General features: G+C 41.9%; 1 protein-coding gene across 1 annotated transcript in view; it reads right to left on the minus strand.

Moving 5' to 3' along the window:
• Positions 1 to 25,415, minus strand: part of LOC109067526 (uncharacterized threonine-rich GPI-anchored glycoprotein PJ4664.02-like) — a 36,648-nt gene that overhangs the window by 10,124 nt on the left and 1,109 nt on the right. The window contains exons 2-28 of the mRNA XM_042716014.1: positions 23,665 to 23,717; positions 22,777 to 23,482; positions 17,809 to 17,910; positions 16,492 to 16,716; positions 16,245 to 16,389; positions 5,948 to 8,933; positions 5,714 to 5,835; positions 5,561 to 5,622; positions 5,201 to 5,359; positions 4,944 to 5,098; positions 4,710 to 4,831; positions 4,557 to 4,618; positions 4,195 to 4,353; positions 3,941 to 4,095; positions 3,712 to 3,833; positions 3,559 to 3,620; positions 3,198 to 3,356; positions 2,942 to 3,096; positions 2,722 to 2,843; positions 2,569 to 2,630; positions 2,207 to 2,365; positions 1,952 to 2,106; positions 1,733 to 1,854; positions 1,580 to 1,641; positions 1,220 to 1,378; positions 964 to 1,118; positions 735 to 856 (exon numbers count right to left, since the gene is read on the minus strand). Coding sequence (XP_042571948.1) covers positions 735 to 856; positions 964 to 1,118; positions 1,220 to 1,378; positions 1,580 to 1,641; positions 1,733 to 1,854; positions 1,952 to 2,106; positions 2,207 to 2,365; positions 2,569 to 2,630; positions 2,722 to 2,843; positions 2,942 to 3,096; positions 3,198 to 3,356; positions 3,559 to 3,620; positions 3,712 to 3,833; positions 3,941 to 4,095; positions 4,195 to 4,353; positions 4,557 to 4,618; positions 4,710 to 4,831; positions 4,944 to 5,098; positions 5,201 to 5,359; positions 5,561 to 5,622; positions 5,714 to 5,835; positions 5,948 to 8,933; positions 16,245 to 16,389; positions 16,492 to 16,716; positions 17,809 to 17,910; positions 22,777 to 23,482; positions 23,665 to 23,717 — 6,829 coding nt within the window. The remainder of the gene's footprint in view (positions 1 to 734; positions 857 to 963; positions 1,119 to 1,219; positions 1,379 to 1,579; positions 1,642 to 1,732; positions 1,855 to 1,951; positions 2,107 to 2,206; positions 2,366 to 2,568; positions 2,631 to 2,721; positions 2,844 to 2,941; positions 3,097 to 3,197; positions 3,357 to 3,558; positions 3,621 to 3,711; positions 3,834 to 3,940; positions 4,096 to 4,194; positions 4,354 to 4,556; positions 4,619 to 4,709; positions 4,832 to 4,943; positions 5,099 to 5,200; positions 5,360 to 5,560; positions 5,623 to 5,713; positions 5,836 to 5,947; positions 8,934 to 16,244; positions 16,390 to 16,491; positions 16,717 to 17,808; positions 17,911 to 22,776; positions 23,483 to 23,664; positions 23,718 to 25,415) is intronic.

Here is a 25,415-nt window from a genome sequence, read left to right on the forward strand (position 1 = left end):
TTCAGCTGTGACTCTCTGGAATGACGGAGAGTGTTGATAGCGCTGAGGACCAGAGCTTCACTGGGGACTGGAGATGAGGAGTTGAACACCAGCTTGCTTGTGACCACTGCTGAACCAGATCTGTAAATAAAAGCCCTTTGGTTTAATGTACATCAAATATTTGCAATAAAATTCCTTTTCCATTTTTGATTGTTCTAAAAATTGGAAAACCAACACTCACATGAGATTTGAAAGGGTCACAGAGAAACCAGTTGTTGTTTCTGGAAGAACTGTTGTAGTGGTTGGCAGACGTAGCTCATTTAGGAAGGTGATTGGTTGTATGGCATCTCCATCCTGTAAGCTGCAGTCCATCCTGCCATCAATCTGGTTTGAAGAGCTCCTACAGGAAAAGAAGAAGGGATATTGCATTTGCAAAGTGCTTAAATTCATATGCATAATGAAGCTTTATTGAGACTCAGAATTTTTTTCATCTCTTTTTTTCAAATATTGGATTTTTTAATGCCTTGGAAAGTCATGAGGCACTAAATAAATATTATGAATGAAAAATATGATTCATAGTAAGAAATCAGATTGCATCTTACCTAAAATTGGAAGATTTGGGTTCAAACTTGTCCTTGCCAGGTTCATTCAGAAGAGTGTTCAGCTGCAAGAGAAAAATCAAACTATTCATCAACCTCTGGTGAAGAATGGCATTGGACCTAAAGCTATTTACACTGTTCATTTCTAATTATTACCGCGTTATTGATGATATCCAGCACTTGCGGGTAGGTATTGTCTCTGCGCTCAGGGTCCTCTGGCATGCTGAAGTTAACCAGGTTAAATGTAAAGACCACAGAATAGGAGTTTTCCGAGATTTCTGTGTGGAAACAAAGGTTAATTTTTATTTGGCAAAATATTGTCATTCATATCTCTTTTACTCATTCTCTTTTCAAAACATTACTCATTCCTGATCATGAGACTTACTCTCATAGGTGACATTCACCACCTTCACTGATTCATTCAGCTGTGACTCTCTGGAATTACGGAGAGTGTTGATAGCGCTGAGGACCAGAGCTTCACTGGGGACTGGAGATGAGGAGTTGAACACCAGCTTGCTTGTGACCACTGCTGTACCAGATCTGTAAAAAAAAACAACTGTGGTTTAATGTACATCAAATATTTGCAATAAAATTCCTTTTCCATTTTTGATTGTTCTAAAAATTGGAAAACCAACACTCACATGAGATTTGAAAGGGTCACAGAGAAACCGGTTGTTGCTTCTGGAAGCATTGTTGTAGTGGTTGGCAGACGTAGCTCATTTAGGAAGCTGATTGGTTGTATGGCATCTCCATCCTGGAAGCTGTAGTCCATCCTGCCATCAATCTGGTTTGAAGAGCTCCTACAGGAAAAGAAGAAGGGACATTGCATTTGCAAAGTGCTTAAATTCCTATGCAAAATAAAGCTTTATTGAGACTCAGATTTTTTTCATCTCTTTTTTTCAAATATTGGATTTTTTAATGCCTTGGAAAGTCAAGAGGCACTACATAAACATTAAGAATGAAAAGTATAATTCATAGTAAGAAATCAGATTGCATCTTACCTAAAATTGGAAGATTTGGGTTCAAACTTGTCCTTGCCAGGTTCATTCAGAAGAGTGTTCAGCTGCAGGAGAAAAATCAAACTATTCATCAACCTCTGGTGAAGAATGGCATTGGACCTAAAGCTATTTACACTGTTCATTTCTAATTATTACCGCGTTATTGATGATATCCAGCACTTGCGGGTAGGTATTGTCTCTGCGCTCAGGGTCCTCTGGCATGCTGATGTTAACCAGGTTAAATGTAAAGACCACAGAATAGGAGGTTTCCGAGATTTCTGTGTGGAAACAAATGTTAATTTTTATTTGGCAAAATATTGTCATTCATATCTCTTTTACTCATTCCTGTTTTAAACCTTAAATCATGAGACTTACTCTCATAGGTGACATTCACCAACTTCACTGATTCATTCAGCTGTGACTCTCTGGAATTACGGAGAGTGTTGATAGCGCTGAGGACCAGAGCTTCACTGGGGACTGGAGATGAGGAGTTGAACACCAGCTTGCTTGTGATCACTGCTGTACCATATCTGTAAATAAAAGCCCTTTGGTTTAATGTACATCAAATATTTGCAATAAAAATCCTTTTCCATTTTTGATTGTTCTAAAAATTGGAAAACCAACACTCACATGAGATTTGAAAGGGTCACGGAGAAACCAGTTGTTGTTTCTGGAAGAACTGTTGTAGTGGTTGGCAGACGTAGCTCATTTAGGAAGCTGACTGGTTGTATGGCATCTCCATCCTGGAAGCTGTAGTCCATCCTGCCATCAATCTGGTTTGAAGAGCTCCTACAGGAAAAGAAGAAGGGATATTGCATTTGAAAAGTGCTTAAATTCCTATGCATAATAAAGCTTTATTGAGACTCTTAGATTTTTTTCATCTCTTTTTTTCAAATATTGGATTTTTTAATGCCTTGGAAAGTCATGAGGCACTACATAAACATTAAGAATGAAAAGTATAATTCATAGTAAGAAATCAGATTGCAACTTACGTAAAATTGGAAGATTTGGGTTCAAACTTGTCCTTGCCAGGTTCATTCAGAAGAGTGTTCAGCTGCAGGAAAAAAAACAAACCATTCATCAACCTCTGGTGAAGAATGGCATTGGACCTAAAGCTATTTACACTGTTCATTTCTAATTATTACCGCATTATTGAGGATATCCAGCACTTGCGGGTAGGTATTGTCTCTGCGCTCAGGGTCCTCTGGCATGCTGAAGTTAACCAGGTTAAATGTAAAGACCACAGAATAGGAGTTTTCCGAGATTTCTGTGTGGAAACAAAGGTTAATTTTTTATTTGGCAAAATATTGTCATTCATATCTCTTTTACTCATTCCTGTTTTAAACCTTAAATCATGAGACTTACTCTCATAGGTGACATTCACCACCTTCACTGATTCATTCAGCTGTGACTCTCTGGAACGACGGAGAGTGTTGATAGCGCTGAGGACCAGAGCTTCACTGGGGACTGGAGATGAGGAGTTGAACACCAGCTTGCTTCTGACCACTGCTGAACCAGATCTGTAAATAAAAGCCCTTTGGTTTAATGTACATCAAATATTTGCAATAAAAATCCTTTTCCATTTTTGATTGTTCTAAAAATTTGGAATTGCAACACTCACATGAGATTTGAAAGGGTCACAGAGAAACCGGTTGTTGCTTCTGGAAGCATTGTTGTAGTGGTTGGCAGACGTAGCTCATTTAGGAAGCTGATTGGTTGTATGGCATCTCCATCCTGGAAGCTGTAGTCCATCCTGCCATCAATCTGGTTTGAAGAGCTCCTACAGGAAAAGAAGAAGGGATATTGCATTTGCAAAGTGCTTAAATTCCTATGCATCATAAAGCTTTATTGAGACTCTTAGATTTTTTCATCTCTTTTTTTCAAATATTGGATTTTTTAATGCCTTGGAAAGTCATGAGGCACTAAATAAATATTATGAATGAAAAATATGATTCATAGTAAGAAATCAGATTGCATCTTACCTAAAATTGGAAGATTTGGGTTCAAACTTGTCCTTGCCAGGTTCATTCAGAAGAGTGTTCAGCTGCAAGAGAAAAATCAAACTATTCATCAACCTCTGGTGAAGAATGGCATTGGACCTAAAGCTATTTACACTGTTCATTTCTAATTATTACCGCGTTATTGATGATATCCAGCACTTGCGGGTAGGTATTGTCTCTGCGCTCAGGGTCCTCTGGCATGCTGATGTTAACCAGGTTAAATGTAAAGACCACAGAATAGGAGGTTTCCGAGATTTCTGTGTGGAAACAAATGTTAATTTTTATTTGGCAAAATATTGTCATTCATATCTCTTTTACTCATTCTCTTTTCAAAACATTTTAAACCTTAAATCATGAGACTTACTCTCATAGGTGACATTCACCACCTTCACTGATTCATTCAGCTGTGACTCTCTGGACTTACGGAGAGTGTTGATAGCGCTGAGGACCAGAGCTTCACTGGGGACTGGAGATGAGGAGTTGAACACCAGCTTGCTTGTGATCACTGCTGTACCAGATCTGTAAATAAAAGCCATTTGGTTTAATGTACATCAAATATTTGCAATAAAAATCCTTTTCCATTTTTGATTGTTCTAAAAATTGGAAACCAACACTCACATGAGATTTGAAAGGGTCACAGAGAAAACGACTGTTGTTTCTGGAAGAACTGTTGTAGTGGTTGGCAGATGTAGCTCATTTAGGAAGCTGACTGGTTGTATGGCATCTCCATCCTGGAAGCTGTAGTCCATCCTGCCATCAATCTGGTTTGAAGACCTCCTACAGGAAAAGAAGAAGGGACATTGCATTTGCAAAGTGCTTAAATTCCTATGCATAATAAAGCTTTATTGAGACTCAGATTTTTTTTCATCTCTTTTTTTCAAATATTGGATTTTTTTAATGCCTTGGAAAGTCATGAGGCACTAAATAAATATTATGAATGAAAAATATGATTCATAGTAAGAAATCAGATTGCATCTTACCTAAAATTGGAAGATTTGGGTTCAAACTTGTCCTTGCCAGGTTCATTCAGAAGAGTGTTCAGCTGCAGGAGAAAAATCAAACCATTCATCAACCTCTGGTGAAGAATGGCATTGGACCCAAAGCTATTTATACTGTTCATTTCTAATTTTTACCGCGGTATTGATGATATCCTGCACTTGCGGGTAGGTATCGTCTCTGCACTCAGGGTCCTCTGGCATGCTGATGTTAACCAGGTTAAATGTAAAGACAACAGAATAGGAGGTTTCCGAGATTTCTGTGTGGAAACAAATGTTAAATTTTATTTGGCAAAACATTGTCATATCTGTCATATCAGTTTTACTCATTCCCGTTTCAAAACATTTTAAACCTTAAATCATGAGACTTACTCTCATAGGTGACATTCACCACCTTCACTGATTCATTCAGCTGTGACTCTCTGGAACGACGGAGAGTGTTGATAGCGCTGAGGACCAGAGCTTCACTGGGGACTGGAGATGAGGAGTTGAACACCAGCTTGCTTCTGACCACTGCTGTACCAGATCTGTAAAAAGCTGTGACCTGTGGTTTAATGTACATCAAATATTTGCAATAAAATTCCTTTTCCATTTTTAAATGTCCTAAAAATTGGAAAACCAACACTCACATGACTTTTGAAGGGGTCACAGAGAAAACGACTGTTGTTTCTGGAAGAACTGTTGTAGTGGTTGGCAGATGTAGCTCATTTAGGAAGCTGACTGGTTGTATGGCATCTCCATCCTGGAAGCTGTAGTCCATCATGCCATCAATCTGGTTTGAAGAGCTCCTACAGGAAAAGAAGAAGGGATATTGCATTTGCAAAGTGCTTAAATTCCTATGCATAATGAGCTTTATTGAGACTTTCAGATTTTTTTTTTTTTTTTGCAAATATTGGATTTTTTAATGCCTTGGAAAGTCATGAGGCACTAAATAAATATTATGAATGAAAAAATATGTTTCATAGTAAGAAATCAGATTGCAGTCTTACGTAAAATTGGAAGATTTGGGTTCAAAAATGTCCTTGCCAGGTTCATTCAGAAGAGTGTTCAGCTGCAGGGGAAAAATCAAACCATTCATCAGCCTCTGGGTAAGAATGGCATTGGACCTAAAGCTATTTATACTTTTCATTTTTAATGTTTACCGCATTATTGATGATATCCTTCACTTGCTGGTAGGTGTTGCCTCTGAGATCAGGGTCTTCTGACATGCTGATGTTAACCAGGTTAAATGTGAAGACCACAGCATATGAGGTTTCTGAGATTTCTGTTTAGAGAGAAATGCTACTTTTTAGATTCGCCAAATGTTTCTTCAGTATATAACACTTTTACTCATTCTCATTACTTTTTTTTTTTAATGTAAAAATCATGACACTTACTTTCATAGGTAAAATTCACAACCTTCAATGATTCTCTGAGCTGTGACTCTCTGGATTTCAGGAGATTAGTGATAACACTGAGGACCTGAGATTCACTGAGTACTGGAAATGAGGAGTTGAATAGCAGTTTGCTTGCCACCACTGCTGTTGTTTGAATTGATGCAATTGTAGCAGCTGAGTTTATAGGAACACTTGTTGTAGCTCCAGACGTACTCATTGGAGTCACACTTGTAATTGCCGAAATACCAGTAGCTGACATTGACAATGGGATAGTGGTTTCTTGAGTTGCAATTATTATGGTTGGTGCAGTGGTTGCTAAAGACACAGTTTTTGTGCTTTGAGATACAAATGCAGTTGGAGCTGGATTTTGTGTTTCTGAAAGACTAGTCAGAGTCACTGCATTTGTTGTTGCATTTAGCAAAGATGTGGTTGTTAGAAATGATTTTGTAAATTCTGACAACATTGGTATGGTTGTGGGTGTAACAAATGTTGTTTCTGCAGCAGTTATGTTTTTTGTGAAAAGTGGTATTGTGGTTGGAGATACGGTTGTTGTGCTTGGTGATACAAGAGAAGTTGAAGATATTGAAGGAAGTGTTGAGGTAAGGACACCATTTTCTGTTGCTGGAGGTGCAATTGTAGGTCCTGAGAAAACATGCAAGGAAGTGGGTGCCACATCTGTGGTTGTATAAGCTTTAGTGACTGAGGAGGGTGTTGGAGCAGCACTTATTGTTCTTATCGGTGGACTTGTATTTGCTGAGGAGAAAGGTGTGGATGTGGGGTACAGGTCTGTAATTGTAGAAGCGTCAGTTGTTGAAGTTACTGCTGTTGTTGGTGGTGCAGTATTTGTTGTAGGTTCTGGAAATACAGACATGGTTGTAGGATTCACAGCTGTGGTTGTAGAAGCTTCCTTTGTTGAAGACCGTGCTGTTGTTGCTAGAGCCACATTTTCTGTTGCTGGAGGTGCAGTTGTAGGTTCTGGGAACACAGGCATGGTTGTGGGGTTTATTGCTTTGGTTGTTAAAGTTTCATTTGTTGTTGACAATGGTGTTGTTGGAGCAGCTTTTGCTGTTATTTTGGTTTCTGATGATATCTGAGTGGTTGTAGGGTTCACAGCTTGGGTAGCAGAAGCGTTAGTTGTCAAAGACAATGGAGTTGTTGTTGAAGCAGCATTTTCTGTTGCTGGAGGTGCAGAGAACACAGGCATGGTGGTGGGGTTCCCAGCTGTGGTTGTATAAGCTTCCGTTGTTATTGCTGAAGATGGTGTCTTTGTTGGAGCAGCATTTTCTGTGGTTGTGGGGCTATCAGTTGTGGTTTTATAACCTTCAGTTGTCAAATGTTGTGCTGTTTCAGCATTTGTTGTTGTTGTAGGTGCAGTTGCTGAGGATATAAGAGTGGTTGTGGGGTTCACAGCTTTGGTAGTAGAAGCTTCAGTTGTCGAAGGCCGTGGAGTTGTTGTTGGAGCAACATTTTCTGTCACTGGATGTAGAGAGAATACAGGCATGGTTGTGGGGTTTCTGGCTGCGATTGTTGAAGCTTCAGTTGTTGAAGATTGTGCAGTTGCAGTTGGTGAAGATATGATTGTGGTTGTGGGGGTCACAGCTGTGGTTGTATTAGCTTCACTTTTAATTGTTGACAAGGGTGTCTCTGTTGGAGCAGCATTTTCTGTTGCTGTAGGTACTGAGAATACAGGCGTTATTGTGGGATTCACTGCTGTGGTGGTTGTAGCTTTATTTGTTGTTGACAATGGTGTTGTTGGAGAAGCTGTTGTTTTAGATTCTGAAGAAATAAGGGTGGTTGTGGGGTTCACAGCTGTGGTTGTATAACCTTCAGTGGTCAAAGATTGTGCTGTAGCAGCATTTGTTGTGGTTGTAGGTGCAGTTGCTGAGGATATAAGAGTGGTTGTGGGGTTCACAGCTTTGGTAGTAGAAGCTTCAGTTGTCGAAGGCCGTGGAGTTGTTGTTGGAGCAACATTTTCTGTCACTGGATGTAGAGAGAATACAGGCATGGTTGTGGGGTTTCTGGCTGCGATTGTTGAAGCTTCAGTTGTTGAAGATTGTGCAGTTGCAGTTGGAGAAGATATGATTGTGGTTGTGGGGGTCACAGCTGTGGTTGTATAAGCTTCACTTTTAATTGTTGACAAGGGTGTCTCTGTTGGAGCAGCATTTTCTGTTGCTGCAGGTACTGAGAATACAGGCGTTATTGTGGGATTCACTGCTGTGGTGGTTGTAGCTTTATTTGTTGTTGACAATGGTGTTGTTGGAGAAGTTGTTGTTTTAGATTCTGAAGAAATAAGAGTGGTTGTGGGGTTCACAGCTGTGGTTGTATAACCTTCAGTGGTCAAAGATTGTGCTGTAGCAGCATTTGTTGTGGTTGTAGGTGCAGTTGCTGAGGATATAAGAGTGGTTGTGGGGTTCACAGCTTTGGTAGTAGAAGCTTCAGTTGTCGAAGGCCGTGGAGTTGTTGTTGGAGCAACATTTTCTGTCACTGGATGTAGAGAGAATACAGGCATGGTTGTGGGGTTTCTGGCTGCGATTGTTGAAGCTTCAGTTGTTGAAGATTGTGCAGTCGCAGTTGGTGAAGATATGATTGTGGTTGTGGGGGTCACAGCTGTGGTTGTATAAGCTTCACTTTTAATTGTTGACAAGGGTGTCTCTGTTGGAGCAGCATTTTCTGTTGCTGTAGGTACTGAGAATACAGGCGTTATTGTGGGATTCACTGCTGTGGTGGTTGTAGCTTTATTTGTTGTTGACAATGATGTTGTTGGAGAAGCTGTTGTTTTAGATTCTGAAGAAATAAGAGTGGTTGTGGGGTTCACAGCAGTGGTTGTATAACCTTCAGTGGTCAAAGATTGTGCTGTAGCAGCATTTGTTGTTGTTGTAGGTGCAGTTGCTGATGATATAAGAGTTTTTGTGGGGTTCACAGCTTTGGTAGTAGAAGCTTCAGTTTTGTTGAAGACAGTGGAATTGTTGTTGTTGAGCAGACATTTCTTTTGATGTAGGTAGAGAGAATACAGGCATAGTTGTGGGGTTTCTGGCTGCGATGGTTGAAGCTTCATTTGTTGTTGAAAATGTTGATTGTTTGAGCAGTATTTTGCAGTTTGTAGTTTCTAAGGATTAAGAGTATGTGTGGGGTCACAGCTGTGGTTGTATAACCTTCAGTGGTTGAGACAATGGTGTTGGAGCAGCAGTGTTGTTGTAGGTCTAGGAATACAGGCAGATTACTGCTGGATATAAGAGTGGTTGTGGGGGACACAGCTGTAGAAGCTTCATTTGTTGAAGACAGTGCAACTTCATCTGGTTTTGCTGTAGATGGCAGAGATTGTGCTACAGGCATGGTTGTGGGTTGTTCAGATTTGCTGTTATTGAAAGTGGTTGTGGGGTTCACAGCTTGGTAGTTAAAGATGTCGAAGGTTACTTCAGTTGTTAAAGATGGTGTTGTTGTTGGTGTTGTTGTTGAAGCAGCATCTGTTGCTGCTGGATATGGTGTGGTTGTTGGAAGCTTCAGTTTCTGTTGATGGTGCTGTTGTTGTTGTACTTGGTGAGGAAATGAGAGTGGTTGTGGGGGTCACATCTGTGGTTGTGTAAGCTTCCTTTTAATTGTTGACAGGCTGTTGTTGTTGGAGCAGCATTTTGTTGCAGTTGAAAGTGCAGTTGTACAGTGAGTATATAAGTGTGGTTGTGGGGATCACATCTATGGTTGTGGAAGCTTCATTTTTCTGTTTGACAATGCTGTTGTTGTTGAAGCAGCATTTTGTTGCTTTGAAAGTTCTGTTGTACTTGGTGAGGATATAAGAGTTGTTGTGGGGGTCACCTCAGTGGTTGAGGAAGCTTCAGTTTCTGTAGATGGTGCTGTAGCAGCATTTGTTGAAGCAAGATTTGTTGTTGTTGGTGAGGATATGAGAGTGGTTGTGGGAGTCACAGCTGTGGTTGTGTAAGTTTCAACTACTGTTGTTGAAGACAGTGTCTCTGTTGGAGCAGCATTTTCTTTTGATGACTGTATTGAGAATACAGGCATAGTTGTGGGATTCACTGCTGTGGTGGTTAAAGCTTCATTTGTTGTTGAAAATGTTGTTGTTTGAGCAGTATTTGCCGTGGTTGTAGTTTCTAAGAATATAACAGTGGTTGTGGAGGTCACAGCTGTGGTTGTATAACCTTCAGTGGTTGAGGATGGTGTTGAAGCAGCAGTTGTTCTAGGAGCAGTTATTGAGGATATAAGAGTGTTTGTGGGGGACACAGCTGTAGAAGCTTCAGTTGTCGAAAACAGTGCAACTTCATCTGTTGCTGTAGATGCAAAGAATACAGGCATGGTTGTGGGGTTCAGATCTGCAGTTGTTGAAACTTCAGTTGTTAAAGATGGTGCTGTTGTTGTTGTTGAAGCAGCATTTGTTACTGTTGAAGGTGCAGTTGTACTTGGTGAAGACATGAGTGTGGTTGTGGAAGCCTCAGTTTCTGTAGATGGTGCTGTTGTTGTTGTTGAAGCAGCATTTGTTAGTTGTTGAAGAGCATTTGTTGCTGTTGATGGGGCAGTTCTGTAGTTGTGGGAGCTTGAGAGTGGGTTGTGGGGGTGCATGTATGTTGTTGTGTAAGCTTCAGTTTCTGCTGATGGTGCTGTTGATGTTGTACTTGGTGAGGATATGAGAGTGGTTGTGGGGGTCACCTCTATGGTTGTGGAAGCTTCAGTTTCTGTTGATGGTGCTGTTGTTGTTGTTGAAGCAGCATTTGTTGCTGGTGATGGTGCAGTTGTACTTTGTGAGGATATGAGAGTGATTGTGGGGATCACATCTACGGTTGTGGAAGCTTCCGTTTCTGTTGATGGTGCTGCTGTTGTTGAAGCAGCATTTGTTTCTGTTGAAGATGCAGTTGTACTTAGTGAGGACATAAGTGTGGTTGTGGGGATCACATCTATGGTTGTGGAAGCTTTAGTTTCTGTTGATGGTGCTGTAGTTGTTGTACTTAGTGAGGATATCAGAGTGGTTGTGGGGGTCACCTCTATGGTTGTGGAAGCTTCAGTTTCTGTTGACAGTGCTGTTGTTGTTGTTGGAGCAGCATTTGTTTCTGTTGAAGATGCAGTTGTACTTAGTGAGGACATAAGTGTGGTTGTGGGGATCACATCTATGGTTGTGGAAGCCTCCGTTTCTGTTGATGGTGCTGTTGTTGTTTTAGTGAGCCTATCAGAGTGCTGTTGGGGGTGCAGTTCTACTGGTTGAGGATATAAGTGTAGTTTCTGCTGATGGTGCTGTTGTTGTTGAAACAGCATTTGTTGTTCTTGATGGTGCAGTTGTACTTTGTGAGGATATGAGAGAGGTTGTGGGGGTCACATGTATGGTTGTGTAAGCTTCAGTTTCTGCTGATGGTGCTGTTGTTGTACTTCGTGATGATATGAGAGTGGTTGTGGGGGTCACCTCTGTAGTTGTGGAAGCTTCAGTTTCTGTTGATGGTGCTGTTTGTTGTTGTTTGAGCTGCATTTGTTGCTGTTGAAGATGCAGTTGTACTTGGTGAGGACATGAGAGTGGTTGTGGGGGTCACACATCTATGGTTGTGGAAGCTTTAGTTTCTGTTGATGGTGCTGTAGTTGTTGTAATTGGTGATGTTATAGTGGTTGTTGTGGTGGTCTCCTCTATGGTTGTGGAAGCCTCACATCTATGGTTGTGGAAGTGTTATTGAAGTAGCATTTGTTGCTGTTGAAGGTGCAGTTGTACTTGGTGAGTATGTACGTGTGGTTGTGGGGATCACATCTATGGTTGTGGAAGCCTCAGTTTCTGTTGATGTTGCTGTTGTTGTTGTACTTGGTGAGGATATGAGAGTGGTTGTGGGGGTCACCTCTATGGTTGTGGAAGCTTCAGTTTCTGTTGATGGTGCTGTTGTTGTTGTACTTGGTGAGGATATGAGAGTGGTTGTGGTGGTCACCTCTATGGTTGTGTGGAGGTTCAGTTTCTGTTGACAGTGCTGTTGTTGTTGAAGCAGCATTTGTTGTTCTGATGAAGGTGCAGTTGTACTTGGTGAGGATATAAGTGTGGTTGTGGGGATCACATCTATGGTTGTGGAAGCCTCAGTTTCTGTTGATGGTGCTGTTGTTGTTGTACTTGGTGAGGAAATGAGAGTGGTTGTGGTGGTCACCTCTATGGTTGTGGAAGCTTCATTTTCTGTTGATGGTGCTGATGGTGAAGCTGCATTTGTTGCTGTTGATGGTGCAGTTTCACTTGGTGAGGATATGTGAGTGGTTGTGGGGGTCACATCTATGGTTGTGGAAGTTTCAGTTTCTGTTGATGGTGCTAGTTGTTTTATTGAAGAAATGATTTGTTGTTGTGGTGGTCAGTTGTTCTTGTTGAGGAAGCGTGTGGTTTCTGTTGATCACATCTATTGTTGTTGAAGCTCAGCATTCTGTTGCTGTTGATGGTCAGTTTCTGTTGATGGTGCTGATGAGAGTGGTTGTGGTGGTCACCTCTATGGTTGTGGAAGCTTCAGTTTCTGTTGATCGTGCTGTTGTTGTTGTACTTGGTGAGGAAATGAGAGTGGTTGTGGGGGTCACATCTGTGGTTGTGGAAGCTTCCGTTTCTGTTGATGGTGCTGTTGTTGTTGAAGCAGCATTTGTTGTTTTTGATGGTGCAGTTGTACTTGGTGAGGATGTGAGGTGGTTGTGGGGGGTCAGATCTATTGTTGTGGAAGCCTCAGTTTCTGATGATTGTGCTGTTGTTGTATTTAGTGAGGATATCAGAGTGGTTGTTGGTGTCACCTCTGTAGTTGTGGAAGCTTCAGTTTCTGTTGATGGCTCTGTTGTTGTTGAACTTGGTAAGGATATAAGAGTGGTTGTGGGGATCTCATCTATGGTTGTGGATGCTCCAGTTTCTGTTGATGGTACTGTTGTTGTTGAAGCAGCATTTGTTGCTGTTGGTTGTTGCAGCTGTACTTGGTGAAGATATGAGAGTGGTTGTGGGGATCACATCTATGGTTGTGGAAGCCTCAGTTTCTGTTGATGGTGTTTGAAGTAGTTGTTTTTGTTGATGGTGAAGAAAGGATATGAGAGAGGTTGTGGGGGTCACATGTATGGTTGTGGAAGCTTCAGTTTCTGCTGATGGTGCTGTTGTTGTTGCACTTGGTGAGGATATGAGAGTGGTTGTGGGGGTCAGCTCTATAGTTGTGGAAGCTTCAGTTTCTGTTGATGGTGCTGTTGTTGTTGAAGCAGCATTTGTTGCTTTCGAAGGTGCAGTTGTACTTGGTGAGGATATGAGAGTGGTTGTCACATCTATGGTTGTGGAAGCCTCAGTTTGTGTTGATTGTGCTGTTGTTGTTGAAGCAGCATTTGTTGTTGTTGATGGTGCAGTTGATGATATGAGAGTGGTTGTGGGGGTCACATCTCTTGTTGTGGAAGCCTCAGTTTCTGTTGATGTGCTGTTGTTGTTGAAGCAGCATCTTGCTGTTGATGGTGCAGTTGTACTTGGTGAGGATATGGGAGTGGTTGTGGGGGTCACCTCTATAGTTGTGGAAGCTTCAGTTTCTGTTGATGGCTCTGTTGTTGTTGAACTTGGTGAGGATATAAGAGTGGTTGTGGGGATCACATCTATGGTTGTGGAAGCCTCAGTTTTTTAATTACTGGTGCTGTTGAAGTTGTTGTTGCTGGTGAGGAGGTGCAGAGTGGTTGTGGTAGGATATGAGAGTGGTTGTGGAAGGTCACATCTATGGTTGTGGAAGCCTCAGTTTCTGAAGCAGATTTGTGCTGATGGTTTGTATTTAGTGAGGATATGAGAGTGGTTGTGGGGGTCACCTCTATAGTTGTGGAAACTTCAGTTTCTGTTGATGGTGCTGTTGTTGTTGATGTACTTCGTGATGATATGCAGTTTTGTACTTGGAGTGGTTGTGGGGGTCACCTCTGTAGTTGTGGAAGCTTCAGTTTCTGTTGATGGTGCTGTTGTTGTTGAAGCAGCATTTGTTGCTGTTGATGGTGCAGTTGTACTTGGTGAGGATATGAGAGTGGTTGGGGGGGGTAACATCTATGGTTGTGGAAGCTTCAGTTTCTGTTGATGGTCTGTTGTTGTTGTATTTGGTGAGGATATAAGAGTGGTTGTGGGGGTCACATCTATGGTTGTGGAAACTTCAGTTTTGACGGTGCTGTGTTGTTGAGCATTTGTTGTGCTGATGCTGTTGTTGAAGGCAGCAGCATTTGGGGTTCACCTCTGTTTGGTTGAGGAAACTTCAGTTTCTGTTGATGGTGCTGCTGTACTTGGTGAAGATATGAGAGTGGTTGTGGGGATCACATCTATGGTTGTGGAAGCTTCAGTTTCTGTTGTGTGCTGTTGTTGTTGAAGCAGCATTTGTTTTGGTTGTACTTGGTGAGGATATGAGAGTGGTTGTGGGGGTCACCTCTATGGTTGTGGAAGCTTCAGTTTCTGTTGATGGTGCTGTTGTTGTTGAAGCAGCATTTTGTTGCTGTTGAAGGTGCTGTTGAACTTGGTGAGGATATAAGAGTGGTTGTGGGGATCACATCTATGGTTGTGGAAGCCTCAGTTTCTGTTGATGGTCCTGTTGTTGTTGTTGTAGCAGCATTTGCTGTTGAAGGTGCAGTTGTACTTGGTGAGGATCTAAGAGTGGTTGTGGGGATCACATCTATGGTTGTGGAAGTTTCCGTTTCTGTTGATGGTGCTGTTGTTATTGAAGTAGCATTTGTTGCTGTTGAAGGTGCAGTTGTACTTGGTGAGGACATAAGTGTGGCTGTGGGGATCACCTCTATAGTTGTGGAAGCTTCAGTTTCTGTTGATGGTGCTGTTGTTGTTGAAGCAGCATCTGTTGCTGTTGATGGTGCAGTTGTACTTGGTGAGGATATGGGAGTGGTTGTGGGGGTCACCTCTATAGTTGTGGAAGCTTCAGTTTCTGTTGATAGTGCTGTTCATTTGTTGCTTTCGAAGGTGCAGTTGTACTTGGTGAGGATATGAGAGTGGTTGTCACATCTATGGTTGTGTGATGTTGTTTTTGTGTTGGTTTTTGTTTTTTTTTTTGATGAGATTTTGCTTGGGGAGGATATGAGTGGTTGTGGGGGTTCACCTCTATGGTTGTGGAAGGTTCCGTTTCTGTTGATGGTCCTGTGTTGTTTGTTGAAGCAGCATTTGTTGCTGTTGAAGGTTGCAGTGTGTACTTGGTGAGGATATGAGTGTTGTTGTGGGGGTCACCTCTATGGTTTGTGGAAGCCTCAGTTTCTGTTGATGGTGCTGTTGTTGTTGAAGCAGCAGGTTGAAGGTGCAGTTTGTACTTGGTGAGGAGTGTTGTTGTGGGGGTCACCTCTATGGTTGTGGAAGCTTCAGTTTCTGTTGATGGTGCTGTTGTTGTTGAAGCAGCATTTGTTGTTGATTGTGCAGTTTTACTTGGTGAGGATATGAGTGTGGTTTGTGGGGCTTCACCTCTATGGTTGTGGAAGCTTCCATGTTCTGTTGAGGTGTAGCTGTTGTTGATGTTGATGATGCAGCAGCATTTGTTGTTTTTGATGGTGCAGTTGTACTTGGTGAGGATATGAGAGTAGTTGTGGGGATCACAATATATGGTTGTGGAAACCTCAGTTTCTGTTGTTGGTGCTGTTGTTGTTGTAGCAGAGTCGTTTTGTTACCTCTATAGTGGTGGCTTGCAGTTTCTGTTGTGTGCTGTTGGTGAGGATATGAGAGTGGATTGTGGGGATCACATCTATGGTTGTGGAAGCCTCAGTTTGTGTTGATTGTGCTGTTGTTGTTGAAGCAGCATTTGTTGTTTTTGATGGTGCAGTTGTACTTGGTGAGGATATGAGAGTAGTTGTGGGGATTACATCTATTGCTGTGGAAGCTTCAGTTTCTGTTGATGGTGCTGTGTACTTGTTGAAGCAGCATTTGTTGCTGTTGATGGTTGTGGAAGCAGTTTTGTAGTTGTACTTGGTGAGGATATGAGAGTGTGGCTGTGGGGATCACCTCCATCTGTTGTGGAAGCAGGAGCATTTGTTGCTGCTGTGAAGGTGCAGTTTTACTTGGTTGAGTGGTGCTGGGGATCACATGTTGTTGAAGCAGCAGTTTCTGTTGTTGTTGATGGTTGCTGTTGTACTTGGTGAGGAAATGAGAGTGGTTGTGGTGGTCACCTCTATGGTTGTGGAAGCTTCAGTTTCTGTTGATCGTGCTGTTGTTGTGCATTTTTTGGTGAGGATATGAGAGTGGGTTGTGGGGGTCACCTCTTTGGTTGTGGAAAGCTTCAGTTTCCATTGACGGTGCTGTTGTTGTTGAAGCAGCATTTGTTGTTGTTGATGCTGCAATTGTACTTGGGGAGGATATGAGAGAGGATGTGGGGGTCACCTCTTTGGTTGAGGAAACTTCAGTTTCTGTTGGCGTGCTGTTGTACTTGGTGAGGATATGAGAGTGGTTGTGGGGGTCACCTCTATGGTTGTGGAAGCTTCCGTTTCTGTTGATGGTGCTGTTGTTGATGAAGCAGCATTTGTTGCTGTTGAAGGTGCAGTTGTACTTGGTGAGGATATAAGTGTGGTTGTGGGGATCACATCTCTGGTTGTGGAAACCTCAGTTTCTGTTGATGGGGCTGTTGTACTTGGTAAGGATATGAGAGTGGTTGTGGTAGTCACCTCTATGGTTGTGGAAGCTTCCGTTTCTGTTGATGGTGCTGTTGTTGATGAAGCAGGAGCATTTGTTGTTGATTGTGCAGTTGTACTTGGTGAGGATATGAGAGTGGTATTGGGGGTCACCTCTATGGTTGTGGAAGCTTCCGTTTCTGTTGATGGTGCTGTTGTTGATGAAAAGCAGCAGCATTTGTTTGCTGTTGAAGGTGCAGTTGTCTTGGTGAGGATATAATTGTGGTTGTGGGGATCACATATATGGTTGTGGAAGCTTCAGTTTCTATTGATGGTGCTGTTGTTGTTGAAGCAGCATTTGTTGTTGATGGTGCAGTTGTGCTTGGTGAGGATATGAGAATGGTTGTGGGGGTCACCTCTATGGTTGTGGATGCTCCAGTTTCTGTTGATGGTACTGTTGTTGTTGAAGCAGCATTTGTTGCTTTCGAAGGTGCAGTTGTACTTGGTGAGGATATGAGAGTGGTTGGTCACATCTATGGTTGCTGAAGCTTCCGTTTCTTTTGATGGTGCTGTTGTTGTTGAAGCAGCATTTGTTGCAGTTGAAAGTGCAGTTGTACTTGGTGAGTATATAAGTGTGGCTGTGGGGATCACCTCTATAGTTGTGGAAACTTCAGTTTCTGTTGATGGTGCTGTTGTTGTTGAAGCAGCATTTGTTGTTGATGGTGCAGTTTCACTTGGTGAGGATATGTGAGTGGTTGTGGGGGTCACATCTATTGTTGTGGAAGCCTCAGTTTCTGATGATTGTGCTGTTGTTGTATTTAGTGAGGATATCAGAGTGGTTGTTGGTGTCACCTCTATGGTTGTGGAAACTTCAGTTTCCGTTGACGGTGCTGTTGTTGTTGAAGCAGCATTTGTTGTTGTTGATGCTGCAGTTGTACTTGGTGAGGATATGAGAGAGGATGTGGGGGTCACCTCTTTGGTTGTGGAAACTTCAGTTTCTGTTGATGGTGCTGCTGTACTTGGTGAAGATATGAGAGTGGTTGTGGGGATCACATCTATGGTTGTGGAAGCCTCAGTTTCTGTTGATGGTGCTGTTGTTGTTGAAGCAGCATTTGTTGTTTTTGATGGTGCAGTTGTACTTAGTGAGGATATAAGTGTGGTTGTGGGGGTCACATCTATGGTTGTGGAAGCCTCAGTTTCTGTTGATGGGGCTGTTGTACTTGGTAAGGATATGAGAGTGGTTGTGGGGGTCAGCTCTATAGTTGTGGAAGCTTCAGTTTCTGTTGATGCTGCTGTTGTTCTTGAAGAAGCATTTGTTGTTGATGGTGCAGTTGTACTTGGTGAGGATATGAGAGTGGTTGTGGTAGTCACCTCTATGGTTGTGGAAGCTTCCGTTTCTGTTGATGGTGCTGTTGTTGATGAAGCAGGAGCATTTGTTGCTGTTGAAGGTGCAGTTTTACTTGGTGAGGATATAATTGTGGTTGTGGGGGATCACATATATGGTTGTGGAAGCTTCAGTTTCTATTGATGGTGCTGTTGTTGTTGAAGCAGCATTTGTTGTTGATGGTGCAGTTGTGCTTGGTGAGGATATGAGAATGGTTGTGGGGGTCACCTCTATGGTTGTGGAAGCTTCCGTTTCTGTTGATGGTGCTGTTGTTGTTGAAGCAGCATTTGTTGCTGTTGAAGGTGCAGTTGTACTTGGTAAGGATATGAGAGTGGTTGTGGGGGGTCACCTCTACGGTTGTGGAAGCTTCCGTTTCTGTTGATGGTGCTGCTGTTGTTGAAGCAGCCTTTGTTGCTGTTGATGGTGCAGTTGTACTTGGTGAGGATATAAGTGTGGTTATGGGGATCACCTCCATAGTTGTGGAAGCTTCAGTTTCTGTTGATGGTGCTGTTGTTGTTGAAGCAGCATTTGTTGTTGATGGTGCAGTTGTACTTGGTGAGGATATGAGAGTGGTTGTGGGGGTAACATCTATGGTTGTGGAAGCCTCAGTTTCTGTTGATGGTGCTGTTGTTGTATTTAGTGAGGATATCAGAGTGGTTGTGGGGGTCACCTCTATGGTTGTGGAAACATCAGTTTCTGCTGATGGTGCTGTTGTTGTTGAAACAGCATTTGTTGTTCTTGATGGTGCAGTTGTACTTGGTGAGGATATGAGAGAGGATGTGGGGGTCACCTCTTTGGTTGAGGAAACTTCAGTTTCTGTTGATGGTGCTGTTGTACTTGGTGAGGATATGAGAGTGGTTGTGGGGGTCACCTCTATGGTTGTGGAAGCTTCAGTTTCTGTTGATGGTGCTGTTGTTGTTGAAGCAGCCTTTGTTGCTGTTGATGGTGCAGTTGTACTTGGTGAGGATATAAGTGTGGTTATGGGGATCACATCTATGGTTGTGGAAGCCTCAGTTTCTGTTGATGGGGCTGTTGTACTTGGTGAGGATATGAGAGTGGTTGTGGTAGTCACCTCTTTGGTTGTGGAAGCTTCAGTTTCTATTGATGGTGCTGTTGTTGTTGAAGCAGCATTTGTTGTTGATGGTGCAGTTGTGCTTGGTGAGGATATGAGAGTGGTATTGGGGGGTCACCTCTATGGTTGTGGAAGCTTCCGTTTCTGTTGATGGTGCTGTTGTTGATGAAGCAGGAGCATTTGTTGCTGTTGAAGGTGCAGTTTTACTTGGTGAGGATATAAGTGTGGTTGTGGGGATCACATCTATGGGTTGTGGAAGCCTCGGTTTCTGTTGTTGGTGCTGTTGTTGTTGTAGCAGCATTTGTTGCTTGTGTGAAGGGTGCAGGTTGTACTTGGTGAGGATATAAGTGTGGCTGTGGGGATCACCTCCATAGTTGTGGAAGCTTCAGTTTCTGTTGATGGTGCTGTTGTTGTTGAGCAGCATTTTGTTGTTGATTGTGCAGTTGTACTTGGTGAGGATATGAGAGTGGTTGTGGGTGGTGACATCTATGGTTGCTGAAGCTTCCGTTTCTGTGTTGATGGTGCTGTTGTTGTTGAAGCAGCATTTGTTGCTGTTGAAGGTGCAGTTGTACTTGGTGAGGATATAAGTGTGGCTGTGGGGATCACCTCCATAGTTGTGGAAGCTTCAGTTTCTGTTGATGGTGCTGTTGTTGTTGAAGAAGCATTTGTTGTTGATGGTGCAGTTGTACTTGGTGAGGATATGAGAGTGGTTGTGGGGTGGTGCATCTATGGTTTGTGGAAGCCTCAGTTTCTGTTGATGGTGCTGTTGTTGTATTTAGTGAGGATACCAGAGTGGTTGTGGGGGTCACCTCTATGGTTGTGGAAACTTCAGTTTCCGTTGACGGTGCTGTTGTTGTTGAAGCAGAAATTTGTTGTTGTTGATGCTGCAGTTGTACTTGGTGAGGATATGAGAGAGGATGTGGGGGTCACCTCTTTGGTTGTGGAAACTTCAGTTTCTGTTGATGGTGCTGTTGTACTTGGTGAAGATATGAGAGTGGTTGTGGGGGTCACCTCTATGGTTGTGGTAGCTTCCGTTTCTGTTGATGGTGCTGTTGTTGTTGAAGCAGCATTGTTGTGTGTTGATGGTGCAGTTGTACTTGGTGAGGATATAAGTGTTGTTGTGGGGATCACTTTCTATGGTTGTGGAAGCCTCAGTTTCTGTTGATGGTGCTGTTGTACTTGGTAAGGATATGAGAGTGGTTGTGGTAGTCACCTCTATGGTTGTGGAAGCTTCAGTTTCTGTTGATGGTGCTGTTGTTGTTGAAGCAGCATTTGTTGTTGATTGTGCAGTTGTACTTGGTGAGGATATGAGAGTGGTATTGGGGGTCACCTCTATGGTTGTGGAAGCCTCAGTTTCTGTTGATGGTCCTGTTGTTGATGAAGCAGGAGCATTTGTTGCTGTTGAAGGTGCAGTTTTACTTGGTGAGGATATAAGTGTGGTTTTGGGGGTCACCTCTATGGTTGTGGAAGCCTCAGTTTCTGTTGATGGTCCTGTTGTTGTTGTTGTAGCAGCATTTGTTGTTGATGGTGCAGTTGTGCTTGGTGAGGATATGAGAGTGGTTGTGGGGGTCACCTCTATGGTTGTGGAAGCCTCAGTTTCTGTTGATGGTGCTGTTGTTGTTGAAGCAGCATTTGTTGCTGTTGAAGGTGCAGTTGTACTTGGTGAGGACATAAGTGTGGCTGTGGGGATCACCTCTATAGTTGTGGAAGCTTCAGTTTCTGTTGATGGTGCTGTTGTTGTTGAAGCAGCATTTGTTGTTGATGGTGCAGTTGTACTTGGTGAGGAAATGAGAGTGGTTGTGGAAGCTTCAGTTTCTGTTGATGGTGTTGTTGTTGTTGCATTGTTGGTGAGGATATGAGAGTGGTTGTGGGGATAACCTCTATAGTTGTAGAAGCTTCAGTTCTGTTGATGATGCTGTTGTTGTTGTTGAGCATCATTTGTTGTTGTTGGTGCAGTTGTACTCGGTGAGGATATGAGAGTGGTTGTGGGGGTGACATCTATGGTTGTGGAAACTTCAGTTTCTGTTGATGGTGCTGTTGTTGTTGTACTTCGTGAGGATATGAGAGTCGTTGTGGGAATTACCTCTATAGTGGTGGAAGCTTCAGTTTCTGTTGATGGTGCTGTTGTTGTTGTACTTGGTAAGGATATAAGTGTGGTTGTTTGCGATCACATCTATGGTTGTGGAAGCTTCAGTTTCTGTTGACGGTGCTGTTGTTGTTGAAGCAGCATTTGTTGTTGTTGATGCTGCAGTTTGTACTTGGGGAGGATATGAGAGAGGATGGGGGGGTCACCTCTTTGGTTGAGGAAACTTCAGTTTCTGTTGATGGTGCTGTTGTACTTGGTGAGGATATGAGAGTGGTTGGGGGTCACCATATCTATGGTTGTGGAAGCTTCAGTTTCTGTAGATGGTGCTGTTGTTGTTGTACTTCGTGATGATATGAGAGTCGTTGTGGGAATTACCTCTATAGTTGTGGAAACTTCAGTTTCTGTTGATGGTGCTGTTGTTGACTTGGTGAAGATATGAGAGTGGTGTTGGGGTCACATCTATGGTTGTGGAAGTTTCCGTTTCTGTTGATGGTGCTGTTGTTGTTGCACTTGGTGAGGATATGAGAAGTGGTTGTGGGGATCACCTCTATAGTTGTAGAAGCTTCAGTTTTCTGTTGATGATGCTTTGTTGTGTTGAAGCAGCATTTGTTGTTGATGGTGCAGTTTTACTTGGTGAGGATATGAGTGTGGCTGTGGGGATCACCTCTATAGTTGTGGAAGCTTCAGTTTCTGTTGATGGTGCTGTTGTTGTTGAAGCAGCATTTGTTGTTGATGGTGCAGTTGTACTTGGTGAGGAAATGAGAGTGGTTGTGGAAGCTTCAGTTTCTGTTAATGGTGCTGTTGTTGTTGCACTTGGTGAGGATATGAGAGTGGTTGTGGGGATAACCTCTATAGGTGTAGAAGCTTCAGTTTCTGTTGATGATGCTGTTGTTGTTGAAGCAGCATTTGTTGTTGTTGGTGCAGTTGTACTCGGTGAGGATATGAGAGTGGTTGTGGGGGTGACATCTATGGTTGTGGAAACTTCAGTTTCTGTTGATGGTGCTGTTGTTGTTGCACTTGCGTGAGGATATGAGAGTCGTTGTGGGGATTACAATTAATAGTGGTGGAAGCTTCAGTTTCTGTTGATGGTGCTGTTGTTGTTGTACTTGGTAAGGATATAAGTGTGATTGTGGGGATCACATCTATGGTTGTGGAAGCTTCAGTTTCCGTTGACGGTGCTGTTGTTGTTGAAGCAGCATTTGTTGTTGTTGATGCTGCAGTGTACTTGGTGAGGATATGATGAGTGGGAATGTGGGGGTCACCTCTTTGGTTGTGGAAAATTTCAGTTTCTGTTGATGGTGCTGTTGTACTTAGTGAAGATATGAGAGTGGTTGTGGGGATCACTTCTATTCAGGTGTAGAAGCTTCAGTTTCTGTTGATGATGCTGTTGTTGTTGAATCAGCATTTGTTGTTGATTGTGTGCAGTTGTACTTTGTGAGGATATGAGAGAGGTTGTGGGGGTCACATGTATGGTTGTGTAAGCTTCAGTTTCTGCTGATGGTGCTGTTGATGTTGTACTTGGTGAGGATATGAGAGTGGTTGTGGGGATTACCTCTATAGGTTGTGGAAGCTTCAGTTTCTGTTGATGGTGCTGTGTTGTTGTTGTACTTGTGTAAGGATATAAGTGTGGTTGTGGTGGTCACCTCTTTGGTTGTGGAAGCTTCAGTTTCCATTGACGGTGCTGTTGTTGTTGAAGCAGCATTTGTTGTTGTTGATGCTGCAATTGTACTTGGGGAGGATATGAGAGAGGATGTGGGGGTCACCTCTTTGTTGTGGAAACCTCAGTTTCTGTTGATGGGGCTGTTGTACTTGGTGAGGATATGAGAGTAGTTGTGGGGATTACATCTATTGCTGTGGAAGCTTCAGTTTCTGTTGATGGTGCTGTTGTTGTTGAAGCAGCATTTGTTACTGTTGAAAGTGTAGTTGTACTTGGTGAGGATATAAGTGTGGTTGTGGGGGTCACCTCTATGGTTGTGGAAGCGTTGGTTTCTGATGATGGTGCTATTGTTGTACTTGGTGAGGATATATGTGTGGTTGTGGGAATGACATCTATGGTTGTGGAAGCTTCAGTTTCTGTTGATGGTGCTGTTGTTGTTAAAGCAGCATTTGTTGCTGTTGATGGTGCATTTGTACTTGGTGAGAATATGAGAGTGGTTGTGGGGATCACATCTGTGGTTGTGAAAGCTCCAGTTTCTGTTGTCATTGAAAATGACATTGCTGTTTGACCTGTAGCTGTTGCTGAAGATACATTTTCTGTAGGAGCCTCAGTTGTAGATGCAATTGATATTGAATCAGTAGTTGTTGGAGATGTAGTTGTGAAAGTCGCAGCTATGCATGTATTTTGTTTGAGGGTCATAGCTGTGGTAAGAGATGCTTTAGTTCTTATTATACAAACTTCACTGGCTGTTGAAATTGGTGTTGTTGGTGTTATGGAGGTTGTACCTCCACAAACAATGCACCATACATATACTGTCAAGAAAAAAAAAAAAAAAGAAAAAAAAATCATTTAATTGCTGTATTAACTTTTGACCATTTGAAATTTAAATTACACTATTATCAAATTCCATGAACATTTTAATAGCATTTGATTACGTCACATTTTTATTTAACAATTTCTCAACACAAAATATCCAGATTAAGAGTATACGTACATATGGTGAGGAATACGGTCCATCTGGCCTCATATTTTGAAATGAAACACCACCTAAAATAGAAGATAAACAATTTATATTTTGTCTTTAATAAATTACAAAACATTCATGTATTCATGCTACTGAATGCAACTTCTAATTCACTGTGTTTATTAAACAAAATCTGTAATTGTATTTAAGGAGTATAATTATATGAAGAAGCACTGTAAGTCAAGACAAAGCTCTCAGCCAGGCCAGTTTACATTATATGTTAGGGACCAGTTGGACTCTGCATTCAAGATATATACATTTCTATCAGCTTGCATTCCCTGGGAATAAAACCCATGCACAGAGTCATTCAAACAAACACTAAACACCATCAAGGTAACACAAGTGAAACTGAAAGAATGCAATAAACATTAATTAAAAAAATTAGATGTAACATACTACCCTAATGTACAAAACTGATGAGAAAAAAAAACTAAGAAACATTATTTAAAAAAAAAAAAAAAAAAAAAAAAAAAAACATCAAACTTGAAATGTAATGCAGGGAATTCTGGGAATCTCAATTTATGGTTATTCACTGTAAATTATATGTTCTTTTTCTCACTTCCAAAAATGGTATACTACTGTAAAATTACATGTATTGTCCAATTCAGTTTTTCACCGTATATAGTATCACATATCATTAACCATTTAACAGGTTTTTACTATAGCATTTTTTTTCAATTTTTTGGAAACTGTAGTCTTTTACCGTTTGTTTTTTTTTAATTTTTTATTTTGTTTTTTATGGATTATGTTAAAGATTTTACCGATTGGAAAATGGTAATATGGTTGTCTGTGAATTGTTTTGTAACTGTCTTTTGGCATGAATTTGCAGTTTTTTCAGCTCTAATCAATGCTCATGAAACATCTGATGTGTATTCATGGTTTTGCTGTGACTACCACATGCTAATTACTGTGAAGTCCACAACATCATAGGGCAGTGGTTCCCAATCCTGTCCTGGAGAGCCCCCAAAACTGCACCTTTTGATGTCTCTCTTATCTGACACACATTTTAGGTCTTGGAGTTTTTACTAATGAACTGATGAGTTCAATCAGGTGTGTTTGATTAGGGAATCATTTAAAATATGCAATGTTGGGGGCAGTGGTTCCCAATCCTGGTCCTGGAGAACTCCCAACAATGGACGTTTTTGATGTCTCTATTATCTAACACACATTTGAGGTCTTGGAGTTTATACTAATGAACTGATGAGTTCAATCAGGTGTGTTTGATTAGGGTGACATTAAAAATATACAGTGTTGGGGATTCTCCAGGACCAGGATTGGGAACCAATGCCATAAGGTATCCTATTTGTCATTTTAGATTTCAAAAGTCTGCTCATGAGCACCCCCTGGTGACTGAATACATAGCCTCAATGCATACTTTTGCCATCTATCCAGTGCACTACCCAACAAATTTATACAGCATTAGGTCACCAATGTATGAATGTGATGTCACCAGTAATTATTAATCATTTCTGATTTAATTATCATCTATTAAAGCTCAAAATGGGTTCGACATAATACCAAATTTAATAACTGGGTTACTTCAATTTGCGAGACGGAATTTTACGTAAATCCAATTGGCCTCATTTTTTTATCTATCTATCTATCTATCTATCTATCTATCTATCTATCTGCCTGTCTATCTGTCTGTCTATCATTCTGTCCATCTCTCTGTTTTTCTACTTTTCAACAAACAAGGCTTTTTCAAGCCAACATTCTTGCTT

The sequence above is a fragment of the Cyprinus carpio genome, chromosome B1 (assembly GCF_018340385.1).
Source record: "Cyprinus carpio isolate SPL01 chromosome B1, ASM1834038v1, whole genome shotgun sequence".
Lineage (NCBI taxonomy): Eukaryota > Metazoa > Chordata > Actinopteri > Cypriniformes > Cyprinidae > Cyprinus > Cyprinus carpio.